The sequence below is a fragment of the Echiichthys vipera genome, assembly GCF_963691815.1.
Source record: "Echiichthys vipera genome assembly, chromosome: 17".
In the NCBI taxonomy this organism is placed as follows: Eukaryota; Metazoa; Chordata; class Actinopteri; order Perciformes; family Trachinidae; genus Echiichthys; species Echiichthys vipera.
The window spans coordinates 5,839,261-5,855,376 of record NC_139842.1 but is presented as its reverse complement, the minus strand read 5'-3'; the positions used below and the strand labels follow the sequence as shown (position 1 = coordinate 5,855,376).

The 16,116-nt window shown below is 42.0% G+C and overlaps 1 protein-coding gene across 1 annotated transcript; it reads right to left on the bottom strand.

Annotated features, from left to right (window-relative positions):
- Positions 1 to 1,509: 1,509 nt before the first annotated feature.
- LOC310959749 (protein NLRC3-like) lies at positions 1,510 to 11,208 on the bottom strand (the record flags this gene model as incomplete). The annotated part of the gene is made up of 7 exons (XM_083931208.1): positions 1,510 to 1,772; positions 5,428 to 5,955; positions 6,105 to 6,151; positions 7,087 to 7,260; positions 7,417 to 7,590; positions 7,684 to 9,493; positions 10,986 to 11,208. The coding sequence occupies 7 exons, from the start codon at positions 11,206 to 11,208 to the stop codon at positions 1,510 to 1,512; spliced, it is 3,219 nt and encodes a 1,072-aa protein (XP_083787334.1).
- Positions 11,209 to 16,116: the final 4,908 nt, after the last annotated feature.

Here is a 16,116-nt window from a genome sequence, read left to right as displayed (position 1 = left end):
GGCAATCTGTCAATCACTGTCGAACTTCTGTGCCATGTTTCAACATTTTATAAAATCTATATTGAAAGTACTGAAGTGTGGGTTCGGGAAGATATTTGGGAAAACATAACATATTTTGGTGTTCACATTATTTCTTGTAGACACTGCTAATTGTTCTGTCACTCACTGGGGGCTCCGACTGAAAGAGAGCGTTAGACATAAACCAATCAGCCATTGCAAGGACCATACCAGCGTTTTGCATGATTTCTACAAACCATTTAAAGCGGTCTGTGATGTTTACTGTCTTCCAGGCAACCTTCATTTCCGCTCGTATGAAAATCAATTTGTAGAGTCTTGAAATGAGCTTGTGTTCTGTTCTCACATGGACATCATCAGTGGCAACGCTGAGTAGAACCAACCTACCTGTATAAAGCAAGATGACTTTCATACTGTGTGGGAATGAGTGGAAGCCAGTGGAAGCATCAAAGGAGAAGCACTTACCGGTAGATTGACATGTTCAGATTGACGTTCGTGTCAGCTCTGTGCGTTCAGTACCAAGTCAGTCAGGACGTGGTTAGCTTAGCATGCAGACTGAAAGCAGGGGGAACAGTTAGCCTAGTCCTGTCCAAAGGATCACTTATTTACCAATTGTATGTGGTTTGTTTTAACAGAACGTTATGATTTGGAAGTATTTGTTGGCGAATAGATGTTGAACTAATTCTTTAAAAAAAAAACTGAAATAAAATATCTGTTAATGATCAAATATTTGTGTACATGCATAAACGATGACATGGGACTTTAAGGTGACACGGCTTCTAACCCTTTAATTTAGCTGAATGTCTACATGATTCATATACAGTATAAGGTGCTACGAGCCAATATTATGTGCCAAATCTTAATATTTCACTGTTTTCATGGACGAAAATAGTTCATCACACTCGTCATACAGAGTCGGACTCGCATCTCTCATACAAATGCAAAAAATGTGTCACTATGAAATGTCAACAATTAAGGCTTAAGATCTGGAAACATTGGTGACTGCAGAAGTTGAGCAGCGGTCATTCATTCACAAATCTCCTTAAAAAAGGAACTCTGTGGAGATGTTGACCACTATTAGTGCTGTGGAGCAAGTGGGTCTCCGTTCTGTTTGTATTGCACATGCACATGCTGTAGAAAATGTTCAGTTCAACCACTGCGTTTACAGGAAAACTCCACAGGCCACCTTAAAGTACACTTCATATACTGTTACTTTAGTCTACTACAAACAGTGATTGCTGATGTATTAAGTATAATTTCCAGATATAATATAAAATACAAAAAAATTCCAAATAGTTTTTAGAAATATGCACTCACCGGCCACTATATTAGGTACACCTTGCTAGTACCGGGCCGGACCCCCTTTTGCCTTCAGAATTGCTTTAATCCTTCATGGCATAGATTCAACAAGGTACTGGAAACCTTTCCTAGAGAGTTTGGTCCATATTGAAATGACAGCATCACACAGCTGCTGCAGATTTGTCGGCTGCACATCTATGATGCGATCTCCCGTTCCGTCACGTCCCAAAGGTGCTCTATTGGAATGGGATCTGGTGACTGTGGAGACTTTTTGAGTACATTGAACTCTTTGTCATGTTCAAGAAACCAGTCTGAGATGATTCCCGCTTTATGATACGGCGTGTTATCCTGCTGGAAGTAGCCATCAGAAGATGGGTCCACTGTGGTCATGAAGGGATGGACATGGTCAGCAATAGTGCTCAGGGAGGCTGTGGTGTTGACTCGATGCTCAGTTGGTACTAATGGGCCCAAAGTGTGCCAAGAAAATATCCCCCACACCATTACACCAGCAGCCTGAACCGTTGATACAAGGCAGGATGGATCCAAGCCTTCATGTTGTTGACGCCAAATTCTGATCCTACCATCAGAATGTCGCAGCAGAAATCGAGACTCATCAGAACTGCCAACACTTTTCCAATCTTCTATTGTCCAGTTTTGTTGAGCCTGTGCGAATTGTAGCCTCAGTTTCCTGTTCTTAGCTGACAGGAGTGGCACCCGGTGTGGTCTTCTGCTGCTGTAGCCCATCCGCCTCAAGGTTCAACGTGGCGTGTGTTCACAGATGCTCTCCTGCATACCTCTGTTGGAACCAGTGGCTATTTGAGTTACTGTTGCCTTGTTATCAGATCGAACCAGTCTGGCCATTCTCCTCTGACCTCTGGCATCAACGAGGCATTTACGCCCACAGAACTGCCGCTCACTGGATATTTTCTCTTTTTGGGACCGTTCTCTGTAAAAACCCTAGAGATGGTTGTGCGTGAAATTCCCAGTAGATCAGCAGTTTCTGAAATACTCTGACCGGCCCGTCTGGCACCAACAACCATGCCACGTTCAAAGTCACTTCAATCACCTTTCTTCCCCAGTCTGATGCTCGGTTTGAACTGCAGCACATCGTCTTCACCACGTCTACATGCGTTAACGAGCAGTTGGACAGGTGTACCTAATACAGTGGCCGGTGTACTTTGTAGTGTTCTATAAAAAAAGCACCTACCTATTATAAGCAACCTACGGATTTCTCTGCTGCCTTCAGTGTCTTCGTGAACAAGGAGAACCACTTTATTCTACCCGTGTTATGAATTAGTCTCACTTCAGATAATTTCATCTAAGTATTTAACTAAAATATTGTTTCACACACACTTCTTACAGCCACAGTGAAGAGAGCAGTGTTAGGCTGCTATTGTCTGCACTGTATAAAGTTTTGCTCCATTGCACAAGTGTTTTTGTTTTTTTTCAAAGATAATTTGCCTGTTCTTTCACAAATTTTGTGCATTTGCATACGAGGTATGAAAATAATGACTATGATTTTGTCCATTGCTTTTTTTTTTTATAGATTGACATTTTTACTTTAAGACACAGTGTTTGTGATTTCACACGTTGTAAATGTTGTACAGAATCTAGTTACTATTTGTGCGTGCAAGTCATTTCACTTATTAAAACAAGCTCTTAGAGTTTTGACACAAAATAACAAATGTGTGTTGGACATTATAATATGAAGTCAATAATATATAGCACACCTAAACATGTCATAGCTAAAGTATTTAACTGGAATAATATTAAATGTGATGAAAAAAAAAAAAACAAGACTGTCACATCTCACATGTTCACTTTGATTTTCTTTTACTTGTGTATCGCACATGTTATATGAACTAGATGTGTAAATAAAATCCATTGGCTTTGACGTGACACCGTCTGTTTGTTGTCTCTGCAGCAGGATTCAGAGCTCTGCTTTACCTTTACTGTTGAACATGACAGCAGGCGATGACCGTCTACTTCTTACTTTGCTTTTCCACTTTACTACATAGGGGTGCCTAAGAGTGTGCCCTATTGGCCTCTCTCCCACTCTGTGCTTTGTGAATGTATCCTCTCAACTCCAAGTGTCCATCAAGGTAAAGACAAAGATTATAAAACTATCCAATACTTGGCTGGAGTTGGCCCCAGTGTTTCCTTGTGTCAGTTTGTTCAGGCAAATTGATTTAAATTGATGATTGGGAATAAGCAAGCATGATATATTTGTGAGGACATTAGCGATATAACAATAAAGGTATTAAAAGTAGAATTTGACACAGGGAATCCCTGTAAAACAAGGCAACTACACTATCTACATGCATATGTCATGGCAGGAAAACCAAATAAATGTGAAGTTAAGGAAATGACAGAAACCCATTGACATGCAGTGAATTTGGGGCTCCAGTGGCCCAGTAGCAGCTGGCCACTTAACTCAGTAGGTAATCCGGCCTTGCTGTAATCCCAAGGAAAAATACAGCTAAAATCACAAAAACACCATAGCAGCTAATCATCACACAATGCACAATAATAATAATAATAATATAGCACAATTCTTTTTCACATTTTGCACCTTTTTATTTGTCCTGGCAGAAAAACATGCAAGTTTGATCTAATAACATTCACAATGGTGCCGTTCAATTACCGGGGCGGTAAATAGCTGAGTCCATAGGTGACTTGGCTGGGAACCAGAGGGTCGCTGGTTCGAGTCCCTGTGTGGACCATGAATGGAGCGTGGACTGGTGGCTGGAGAGGTGCCAGTTCATCTCCTGGGCACTGTAGAGGTGCTGTGGAGCAAGGCATCGAACCCCCAACTGCTCGGGGCGCCGGTCACTGGCAGCCCCCTCACTCTAACATCTCTCCGTTGGTTGCATGTATATAGGTCCTGTCTGAGCATGTGTGTGTATTTCGGGCCTGTGTGTGTGTGTGTGTAAAATGAAAAATAATAGAGTGAAAATTGAATTTCCCCATTGCGGGACGAATAAAGGAATTCTTCTTCTACCGTCAAACAAACATGCAGATGTTGTTTCCTGACACCTGCTCCTGATGATGGTTTTATTTGAAGTAACTCTTTTATGCTCCAAATATCAGTGAATGTGTGTTACAGCTTGTTGTAGCATCGAGCAGCTCTAAAGTAAATTAGTGTTTTACTCAAATGGACACATTTTTAGAGAAGCAAGTGGCGAGCAATAAAGTTGAAAACATCCTTTATTTAAAAATAACACCTGGACATGTATTTAGAATAACTTGTGTGTATCATGTATTTTGCTTTGTGTGGCATTTCTGGTGTCAGTCTTATTTCCCACAGATTTGACTCACTGCTATGTGTCAAGGTTATGCGAGCAGGTGGACCCAAATGCCAAAAGGCAACAAGCCAAGAAATGATCTCCAAACCCTCAGCAGACAAAGGCAAAACCAGAAGTGCGTGTCTCAAAACATGAGCAAAACACAACTGCAAAACGATTAAAAAAGACAGGAAGTAAAACAAGACATGACACAAGAGGAGAGTGACTTTCAAACTAAAACAGGAAACGTACTGAACTATAACCCAGGACCATGGCACTGTGTAAAGCAAATGTAGAGACCATACTCACTTCGGCCCTTTTCATTGCAAGTTTTTTTGTATCCAGATCCAATCTAGATGAGACATATGTGTCTAGTTCATCAGTTCATTCACATAAGGGCCTCTGTTGTTGTAATCCGTCTTGGTGGTCCCGGCTACATGCAAACTAGGATGGGCCCTCCTGCAGTCCAGAAGGAGGTGGTAATGCCCCTGACGCTGCGTTAACTCCAACAAACACCAGGAGAAGAACTAAACCATGTCAATCCGCCAGGGTCACATTCCCAATGTGTATAAATGCAAAAGTGTGTATAGCGGTTCCAAATATGAGGTTAACCACTCTAACTTTTTGTCCGTTCTCTGCTGTAATTGTGTGCACACACGGAAAGTGACAAAAGTAGTCATGCAATGAATGAATAAAAAGGGTATGGTCTGTTTAATGTTTCATCCAACGAGTAATGTAAGTTATTTAATGGACTTTCCATTCAGCAATTGTTTCTGTTAAACTGTGTTTCCTTATGCAAAAGGCGACTCTACCCGATGCTATATCTGACACAGGGTAACGGATGACTCAGGCTTGAGCTCCATCCCAAATGCAGGGAAGAGGGGTTCGGTGAATTTGCAGTGGAAAGTGTGGAGGTGGATCAGTGTGTCAGAGCAGACTCTGTAGAAGGACAGAGTGCCAGCAGGCCAGTCCAGATACACTGCTACTCTACCAGCGTCAGAGGAGGAGTGTATGGGTATGACTGTTCTCCTGTTTCTGTGACAGGCGGAGTAGTTGTTATCACAGCGTAACAGACTCCAGGACTTGTTGTTCTGTCCGATCCAGCAGTCGTCACCCTGCCCCTTCCTTTTGATTCCTTTGTATGCCACTCCAATATTAACCCATCCTTTCCACTCCACCTCCCAGTAGGCACGCCCGGTCAGACCATCTCTACACAGAACCTGCTTCCAGTGGTGAAACCGCTCTGGATGATCAGGGTAAGGCTGCTCCTCTTTCACCTCTGCCACTTTTCTGTTGTCCTCAGACAAAGAGAGTTTCCTGTTCGCTGTGTTTGGGTCCAGCGTCAGTTCACAGGCGTCTGATGGGGAGAATAAGACAACGCAACCTTATTTTACGTATCTAATCGATTCATATATCATGAGTTTGACAAACACCTCTACATTCATTCATATTAGTCCGCATCCTTACAACAAAATTGTGTATCAAAGCAGATAAAAGTACACTTACACTTCCTCGGACCACACTTCAACCTCTTCGCTCCGTCATGTTCCACACTTGGGGTGAGAAATGCAAGTCGGATGAACTTATTGTAATTTATAAAAAAAAAAAAAATGATATACATAGATCACATATATCCATAAATAAACATTAAAAACATGGCCTCCTGATGTTGACCTGTGTATTGTCCTATGTATGATTGGTTTGAAAAGATTAGTAAGAAGCAGATAAGATCAATTATACTGGAACACACACTTGTAGCCAGGCCTTGGAGGATGGTGCTAATTTAAATGGATGGACTTCGTTTTTGATATAGCTTGGTTGCAGATGGGAAAATATTGAACTGCTTTCAGAAAGTATTCAGTGCTGTTGGGGGGGGGCTGAAGAAGGGTCCATCTTGGCAAGGACTGGTACATCTGAAAGCACATGACTGAGGGGAATGGCCACTAATAATCGGAACCAGAGTGGTGAATTGTAGCATGTGTTGCCCTAAAAAAAACCATGTTCAAACACTGTACTAGTACATTGGGCCACATGTTATGATAGAACCTTCTAGTTGTTTCATCATCACTAACTACGTGTGGGGCTTGTCGGTGAAGTACTGTGTGTTGCGGGGTAGTTGGTCACAAATCAGCCCAAATAGTTTGCTACCAGTCTCAATGGCTTTGCTGACTCACAATATACCCTTGGTCTGATTTCCTTGCATGATCTCACTACTCCTTAACATTTAAACAAGTCAATGTTGGTAGGTTAAGTCCCTTGAATAACTGCCCCTTTCTAGGTAGAATTGACTGGAGGAAGACCTTAAAGTAGTCTTTGAACAGGCTGGAGAGATCATTCCCTCCTTGGCTGAAGAGCTTCAGGAGGACCCAATTGAAGCATGGAAAGTCACCAGGGGGAAAAGCCTGTTGTCACAGTGATTTTGACCACAGTAGTTACATTTAAAAATAGAGGAATAAGTACATCAGCCTGGCAGTAAGTCTCTCCATACCTGAGAGTAGTCAGCCGCAAGCGTGGATCCTCTAGTGCAGCGGAGAGCAGCTTCATGCCTGAGACCCCTGGATGATTGTAGCTCAGATCCAGCTCTCTCAGATTGGAAGGGTTACAGTTCAGAGCTGAGGTCAAGGCAGCGCAGCCTTTCTCTGATACCAGACAGCCTGACAGTCTGCCAACACACATGTAAAGCAAGCAAATGGCAACAGATTAATGGGTTTTATTGGGCAAACCCCTAAAAGGTTTCAGAGTCCTATTTCTAAATATAAATCAGTGTCAGGTATGAGATATCAAACACTTTCGGGTTGTACACTTGTGTTTGACACACCTCAGAGTTTCCAGTCTACAGTGTGACCTCCCTAGTCCAGCAGAGAGGATTTTCACTCCTGAATCCCGCAGATCATTGTTACTCAAGTCCAGCTCTCTAAGACTAGAGGTTTTGGTGCTAAGAACTGATGCCAAAGCTTCACAGCTTCTTTTTGACAAGTAACAGCCATGCAGCCTGAAAAAGCATGAAGACAAACAATTCATCTTTTAGTTTGTCTGCTGTAAAATCAATGCCTGGTTTATTATATTTGGTTAGTAGTGCACTTACAGGGCTTTTTTGGAGGCTCTGATGACTGGCAGCAGCCTCAGAAGAGCCTCCTCTGAAGCAGAGTATTTCTTCAGGTCAAACACATCCAGATCTTTTTCTGATGACAGTAAGATGAAGACCAGAGCTGACCACTGAGCAGGAGAGAGTTTGTCTGTGGCGAGACTTCCTGAACTCAGACACTGTTGGATCTCCTCCACTAGGGAACGATCATTCAGTTCATTGAGACAGTGGAACAGGTTGATGCACCTCTCTGGAGATGGGTTCTCATGGATCTTTTCCTTGATGTATTGCACTTTTTCACGATTGGTATATGAGCTACCACATCCTGTCTGTTTCAACAGACCTTGTAGAAGAGTTTGACTGGTCTCGAGTGACAAACCCAAGAGGAAGCGGAGGAACAAATCCAGGTGTCCATTTGGGCTCTTTAAGGCCTTGTCTACAGCACTCTGGAAGATCGTTTTTTCAGTTGACCACCAGTTCAGTTTAGGCCACCACCACGATCTTGATTGTGGTCCTGACAGTAGGTTGACACCAGTGTTGATGAATTTCACAAAGACATACAGGGCAGCCAGGAACTCTTGAACACTCAGATGGACGAAGCAGAACACCTTGTCCTGGTACAACCCTCTCTCCTCTTTAAAGATCTGTGTGAACACCCCTGAGTACACTGAGGCTTCTTTGATATCGATGCCACATTCTGTCAGGTCCGATTCATAGAAGATCAAGTTGCCTTTCTGTAGCTGCTCAAAAGCCAGTTTTCCCAGACACTCAATCATCTTCCTGCTATCTGGGCTCCAGGGTGGATCTGTCTCAGCTCCTCCATCATACTTGATGTTCTTGAGTTTGGACTGAACCACCAGGAAGTGTATGTACATCTCAGTCAGGGTCTTGGGCAGTTCTCCTCCCTCTCTGGTTACCAACACATCCTCCAGAACTGTAGCAGTGATCCAGCAGAAAACTGGGATGTGACACATGATGTGGAGGCTTCGTGAGGTCCTCACGTGGGAGATGATTCTGTTGGCCTGCTCCTCCTCCTCTCTGAATCTCTTCCTGAAGTACTCCTCTTTCTGGGGATTAGTGAACCCCCTGACCTCTGTCACCATGTCGACAAAGTCAGAATGGATCTGATTGGCCGCTGCAGGTCGAGTGGTTATCCAGAGGCGAGCAGAGGGAAGCATTTTCCCCCTGATAAGGCTTGTCAGCAGCACATCCACTGAGGTGGACTCTGTAACATCAGTCAGGATGTCATTGTTGTGGAAGTCCAGAGGAAGTCGACACTCATCCAGACCATCAAAGATGAACACGACCTGGAACTCTTCAAACTTGCAGATTCCTGCTTCTTTGGTTTCAGTAAAGAAGTGATGAACAAGTTCCACCAGGCTGTACTTTTTGTCTTTCAGCACATTCAGCTCTCTAAAAGTGAAAGGAAATGTGAAGTGTACGTCCTGGTTGGCTTTGTTTTCAGCCCAATCCAGAGTGAACTTCTGTGTTAAGACTGTTTTCCCGATGCCAGCCACTCCCTTTGTCAACACTGTTCTGATTGGTTGATGATCTTTGCCGGGTAATGGTTGGAAGATGTCTTCACATTTGATTGTAGACTCTGGTCCTGATGGTTTCCTGGACGTTTCAATCTGTGTGATCTCATGTTCGTCATTGACCTCTCCACTCTCTCCCTCTGTGATGTAGAGCTCTGTGTAATTGTCATACAGCAGCGTGGGGTTTCCTGCTTTAGCAATTCCCTCAAACAAACACTGGAACTTCTCTTTCAGGCTACTTTTGAGTTTTTGTTGACATATAGGAACAACAGCTTCTGAAAGAACAAACAGAAAATAAAATCCAGTATATATGAAAATAAGGCCTAGTTCACGCCACATGACTTTAGCCTTCATTTTTTATTTGCTGTCAGTTTTTGAAACTTCCTGACATAAGCCCTAGAACAGAGGCAAATCATCTGTAGGGCCCATCCACACAAAGACACATTTTCCTGTAACCGCACAACTTTAGTATCGTTTTGGCACGCAGCCAGCATTATCTGAGCCTGAAAACGGTATCTTTTGAAACCGGATCCCAGTGTGGGAAGATTTGAGAACGCCCCCCCATGGCGTTGTTGTCTGGACGGCAAAACCGCATACTTTGTTAAACGATGCCGTCATTGCCCCACCCCCGGCCTTAACCCCTGCGGCGTCACATAACAACAACAGTGCTGCTGCGTGAGAGGAGAGAGACACAGACACATAGACTGTTTACTGAACTGCACTCTGTGCAACATGCATGTGAATGTATTAGGCCGACTCTATATTTCTCCCTTTTCCCTGATGATCTGAATAAGTTGCTTAATTGGTCGCTAGTCGCTTTTTATAAATAAAGTTGCTAAGAAGGTGCAAAAAGACGCCAAATCAAGCGAGAAAGTGCCCGTCTGTAAGTGCTTTGGGACGGAAAAGGGGCTCACAGCAGCACCCGCTGCTCGGTAAGGACACTAACTGCAGAGCGGTTTGTGCATCAGAGTCCAAAACAGCACAAAAGTCTCTAATAAGACCAGAAACAGTTGCTAGATTTCTCTATAGAATTGATGAGGATTTGGGAAGTCACCAGATTTGGCGAGAAACTCTCCGGTATTTGTATTATACACAGCATCTCCCCGTCTCTTCTTCTCCGTTGTTGGTTTATTTCTGTGGCAGTTACAGTGCCACATCCAGGCCTGGCATTTGTATTACAGCGTTTTTAGTTGGTTTCACTGGTTTGGACGCAGATATTTCTTGAGCCGAGGCCGTGTGGACGTACCCTTAATGCCAACAAATTCGCATGAACAGAGAGACTTGCCAATACAGCCAATGAGAGCGCAAGGAATGGCTTTAGTGGAAAACTGCGGGAGGGGTTGCCTGTTTAGTTTCGTGTACAAGGCATTGTCAACGATAACACAACAAAGTCCACGACTTCCAAGGGAAATAGAAAGGGCTGGACCATACTGATAAATGTGCAGCTAACTTGCTATAGGGAGCTAGTTTGATTAGCTAGTTGGCCTTTAGCCAGTTGGAATTGGCTTAGTAAGATAAGGTCATTCATCAGCTCTTAGTTGGACTGGTTGTGCGTGAAACACTCAACCTTAAAGGGAAAGTTTGTCTTTTTCAAAGTTCGGTTGTAGTTGTAAGTTTTGGTTGTATGAGGACTTATTAATATTGTAAACATTCCCTGCTAAACATCAGCATTTTGACATTGCGAGCATGTTAGCATACCTCATGTGCCTGTATAAAGCCTATTCGCACCTACAGTATTACCTCTTTATACCATAGTAAACCTCTTACTGCTCTGTAGACAATCAGCCAGGTCCTCCTGCTTCATTCTCCTCAAGCAGTTCAGTGCGACCTTCAGAAGGGCCTCTTTGTTGCTACTCCTCCTCTGCTCTTCCTCCTCACTGTCCACCGTGTCTTCTATGTTCTCCTGACCTTCTGAATCTGGATCTTCATTATAATCCGGACAGAGAACCCTTTGCAAGATTCTCAGCTCATTCTTCATGAACGTAATCATGGTCTCTTCAAGCAGCTGCAATATAATTTCATTGACAAACATTGAGTTTCCCCTCCGAAAGTGTGCCATGGAGTTGATGAGGACCCATATCATATTGCATATTATATCCAATTGTAGTAACATATACAAACCGTAAATTTGGACTGCAGATCTGTTTGATACTTGTGCACAGGGTCACTACTGGTAGCCTCTGAGCCCCGCTGCTGAACTGAACTGAAACATGAGCAATATTTTTTTTTTTTGGGGGGGGGGGATAAAATTGCATCAAATTCAATTTTACATAGCACAAAATGACATGATATACCATAAACACAAACTGCCTGAAGTGTCATAATTTTCTTTTTTTTGTCATTGAAGTACATTTTATGTTAATGACTCGGCAGCACAATCCTTTACTGTTGTTAATAACAATAATAATAATAATAATAATAATAATAAATTCAAGCTTACATATCTTCAAATGCATGGTGTTGATCTTTAAAATCAATCAGGGCACCTAGTGAGTGGCCACTCATGGACACCGCGCTGGACGAGCCTGGTCTTTCATTCTGGATGCTGATTGTCAGAGGGGAGGAGCACCAGGGTGAAAAAGTTAGATAAGAAACCCTTCAATATTTTATTATTTTATCATCAGGCGATAGTCATAAAATACAAGATTAGATTCAACTTTATCGTCTTTGCACAGAGTATACTGAGACAACAAAATGTAGTTTAGCATCTGAACAGACAGGGGAAAAAATCCCCTCCGTTTAGGATATCTCAGTGTCTGCTGCTGCTTCTTTTTTAATCTGTGTCTTGCAATTCCTCCAAATGCAGGCGGTGGCAAATCACCGGAATATCACCTTTATTTTTATACCTATATAATGTTATATTATATACCTTAATGTGTATGTGTGTAAAGGGGAGCAATTTGGAAAAAATACAAGTTTCATTAATCAAATCAAATCAAAACAACCTTTATTTATATGGCGCTCTTCATACAGAAAAGCATCGCAAAGTGCCTCACAGAGATGTACAGAAAAAGAGAAACATCAAATAAAATCTGGAGAAGAAAGTTTAAAGAATCCAACCCTCCCACAATCATGCACAGAGACATACACAAATGTATATACGTTCATTCACACATTCACATAAACACACAGAGCCAAGCTGACACACAGACACACACACTCACACCTACACCAACACTAGCTGTCACTACAGAGACATGGCCGGGCAGCGAGACCGGAGGTACAGAGGAGGCTAGAGGAAGCTACCTAAAGAAACGTTTAACCCATATCACTCCGTATGAATTCTGAACACTGCATTCAAAGAGCCCCAATATTAACACATTGGTGCTGTTATGTTGGTTCATTGTTTTGGATAGGAAAATCAGTCACACTTTGATGCTCATAAAATGTACCTCTTTTCCAAAGAAGCATGTTTAAAATCAATCAGGCCACCTATTGAACGGTCACTCTGCATGGGGACGCCGCTGCAAACAGTTGAGTGTGCGCTTTCCTGCTGGCTGCTGATTGACAGAGAAGAAGATGTAAGGTAAAAATGATAAACACTCTGTGAGAAGATTGATACATATTGTGTCACATGCTCATAACTGAATGGTGCAAATCCTACATGTTTTCAGAGGAAGGGTGCTGCTGGTCTTTAAAATCAATCAGGCCCCCTATTGAACGGCCACTCTGCATGGACGCACAGCTGGTGAGAGGGGATTGTGTCCCCTTTTGCTGGGTGCTGATTGACAGAGAGGATGAGACGCTTTAGGCCCACTGGGTTGGTAGTAATTACAAAACATGACTATCACGCTCAGCTGTTATTGTGTTGCTTTTTAATTCATTTGAATCAAAATTGAATATACATTTCATCTAAAAATACTTAAACCAGTCTATGAAACAGTAAGTCTGTACGGGTCCGTGTAAAAATGTGCAATTTGGGATTTCAGTGTCCTCAATTGTAGCCACAGTCCAGAGTAATAGGCTTTAAGTGGTATTTGTTTCAATGGTTTGGTGGTTATGGCAATATGGTGTTACAGATACTTAGGAGACTGGTCTGTAGCGTTTAGACCAGTCTTAATGTTTTTCATTTTTTTAAGTTAAACAGTATAATTGGGTGGGCATCTCAGGTTTGGATTTAGATTTGTTCTCTTCTTTTGTTGTTTATCTTTCAGAAAGCTCATTCTGTACTGAAATGGGAATTTATCATTGAGCTTCAATATACTAAAATATGGAGCTCCACAGGGATCCGTTCCTTTGCTATTTTCTATTCACATGCCACCACAATGGTCATATTATTAATAAGCACACATGAGACCATTTCTATGCTGATGATACACAATTATATCTTTCTTTTGACAATCTACCAATAACTGGAAAGCGTCACATTTTCTACAGTTAAACCCAGATAACATAACATTACTAACTCTTGCAGAAACCTCTGTAATTTCTTTGATAACCACTTCAACTTTCACTGACATAAATTCTTTTGTCTCATGATGCTTCTTCCAACTATGAAAGGATCCTGTTTAAGGCTACAGGGTTAGCTTCAGAATATATAGCCGACCTCCTGAGCACCTGAATGCAAACTGAGATCCTCTGGATGGTCATTCCTCTTAAAACCAAAGGGGGACGGGCCCTTTCTGTGCGGGCCCTTTAGGGCACACTCACACTGTCCTTCCGGACCGCGCCCCGGGCTTTAGGGTACTTGTCCCCCCTCCCTCTCCCCCCGCGCCCCAGGCCCGTTTGTACTCACACTGCACAGGAAGGACAGTGTGAGTGCGCCCTTAGTTGTGGAATAACCTTCTGCTGGAGGCAGTGGAGGCAACACATGGTCTTCTTTAAAGCCCTTTTAAATTATAATCTGTTGTACTTTATCCTAATATTTCCTCCACTGTTTTATTATTGTGTTTTTAAAATTGTATAAAGCACTTTGTAACTTTGCAACGCAATAAATAAAAATAAATCCATCATATAATGTATGGATATACTACAAAGACTTACTTCAACCACAATAAAAGTACATATAAACCTGTCAAAATTTGGATAAAGGTGTAAAAAAATCTAAATATGTAACAATAGACTATATCAATAATATAATAGCCTTAGTATCAAAGTCAAAATCAGAGATCAGAGTCCAGAAATCAGTATTTACCGTTCTGTTGGACGGAATCAGCTTTGAAATCTTTTCAACAAATTTTTATATTTATCTATAATGTTAACAGCACAAATGTATATATTGTGTGTACTGCTACACATTCATTATTTTACTTCTTTGTCTTATTACGGTTGTCATGTGAATTACTTACAGTTAAAGAAAGGTAGTATCCATAATAATATAAAATGCTGACCACAATACCTTTCCATGTTGAGATGAACCCGCTGCTGAGACAAGAAGTGAAAATAAATGGACAAAAGAGAAAGACAGAGACGTCAATCCAGTTGTATTTGATACGATGTTGGGACATACAAACATTCATCTAAGAGAAATCAGTGATGAAATAACATTATTTTACTGTTTATAGCAAACAAAGACATATGCAAAGATAGATTCTTTCTGGAAGGAAGATTCAAAAGAAGCAGATACTAATAATAAGAGAATTACACTTACTTAAGTTGTCCCCACGAGACAGCAGCAAGGTAAAAGTGTTACTGTTGGCTGACTGAATAAATGTTTTACTTTATTCTTATGACCTTTGAATCAAACACAGGTCAGGTGGTGCGGGTTTATTATGCTGAAATACGATCATCATCGCTACAATAAGGAGCAGCCTTGGAAAAGATTAACAGACTGTAGAATATTCATGCCATGTCACATCAACACTTAACCTGAACTTTAACTAACTGATCTAAACGGAAAAGTCTTATAGTTTATACATGGTTTGTGTAAAATTGTGTGTTGCAAATTTGCAGATGCACTGTGAGCGTTTTTCTGTAGCATTGCTATTTACAGTAAAGGCTGTCTTAATGTTTGTGTATGCAAGTGCACCCCACTGCATGTGGGCCATGTAGTATTCCTAGCATGCAAGCTAAGCACAAAATTAGGTTTTTTTCTGGTAGCATAGTGAGAAAGAGAGGGCCTCACACAAAGAGTAGCCTCAGGATGCATGACAACCTTAATCTGCCCCTGATAAAGAGGCGTGGAAGAAGAAGAAGAAGAAGAATTCCTTTATTAGTCCCGCAAATGAGGAAATTCAATTTTCACTCTATTATTTTTCATTTTACACACACACAGGCCCAAAATACACACACATGCACAGACAGGACCTATATACATGCAACTAATGGAGAGATGTTAGAGCGAGGGGGCTGCCAGTGACCGCCGCCCCAGTTGGGCAGCAGTGCTCAGGAGATGAGCTGGCACCTCTCCAGTCACCAGTCCACACTCCATTCATGGACCACACAGGGACACGAACCAGCAACCCTCCGGTTCTCAGCCCAGTCACCTATGGACTGAGCTACTACAGCCCCATAAAAAAAAAAATGTCATTTGAAAGATAAAACAGGAGCCTGTTGTACAAACTCTTAATCGCATCATATTTAGGAGAAAACCGAGAAATAAAGTGTAGGAAGCCTCCGGGTCCACCACAGTCTGTGTTCTCCCCAACATTCTCCTCATTTTGAGTCACTATATCTTTTTAAAAGATGTGTTGAATTCAACCCGATTGAGCAATCTCTACTATTAGATTAAGGTATGTTTTGCCAAAGAAATTCAAAAGATGTCACTGTTGCTTTGCCTTTTCAGTTCGCCTCCTGAATGAAGGAACAAAAAAAAATTCTCCAGTTTGAGGGCTGTGACATTTTCAAAGGTTGGCATATTTAACCCTGGCTGTTTCCCCTTGTGAGTGTTTGTGTGTGCCATCATGACAAAACGTTGTCCAGGAGACACCTTCTGTAGCAGGAACTACCACAGAAGTAG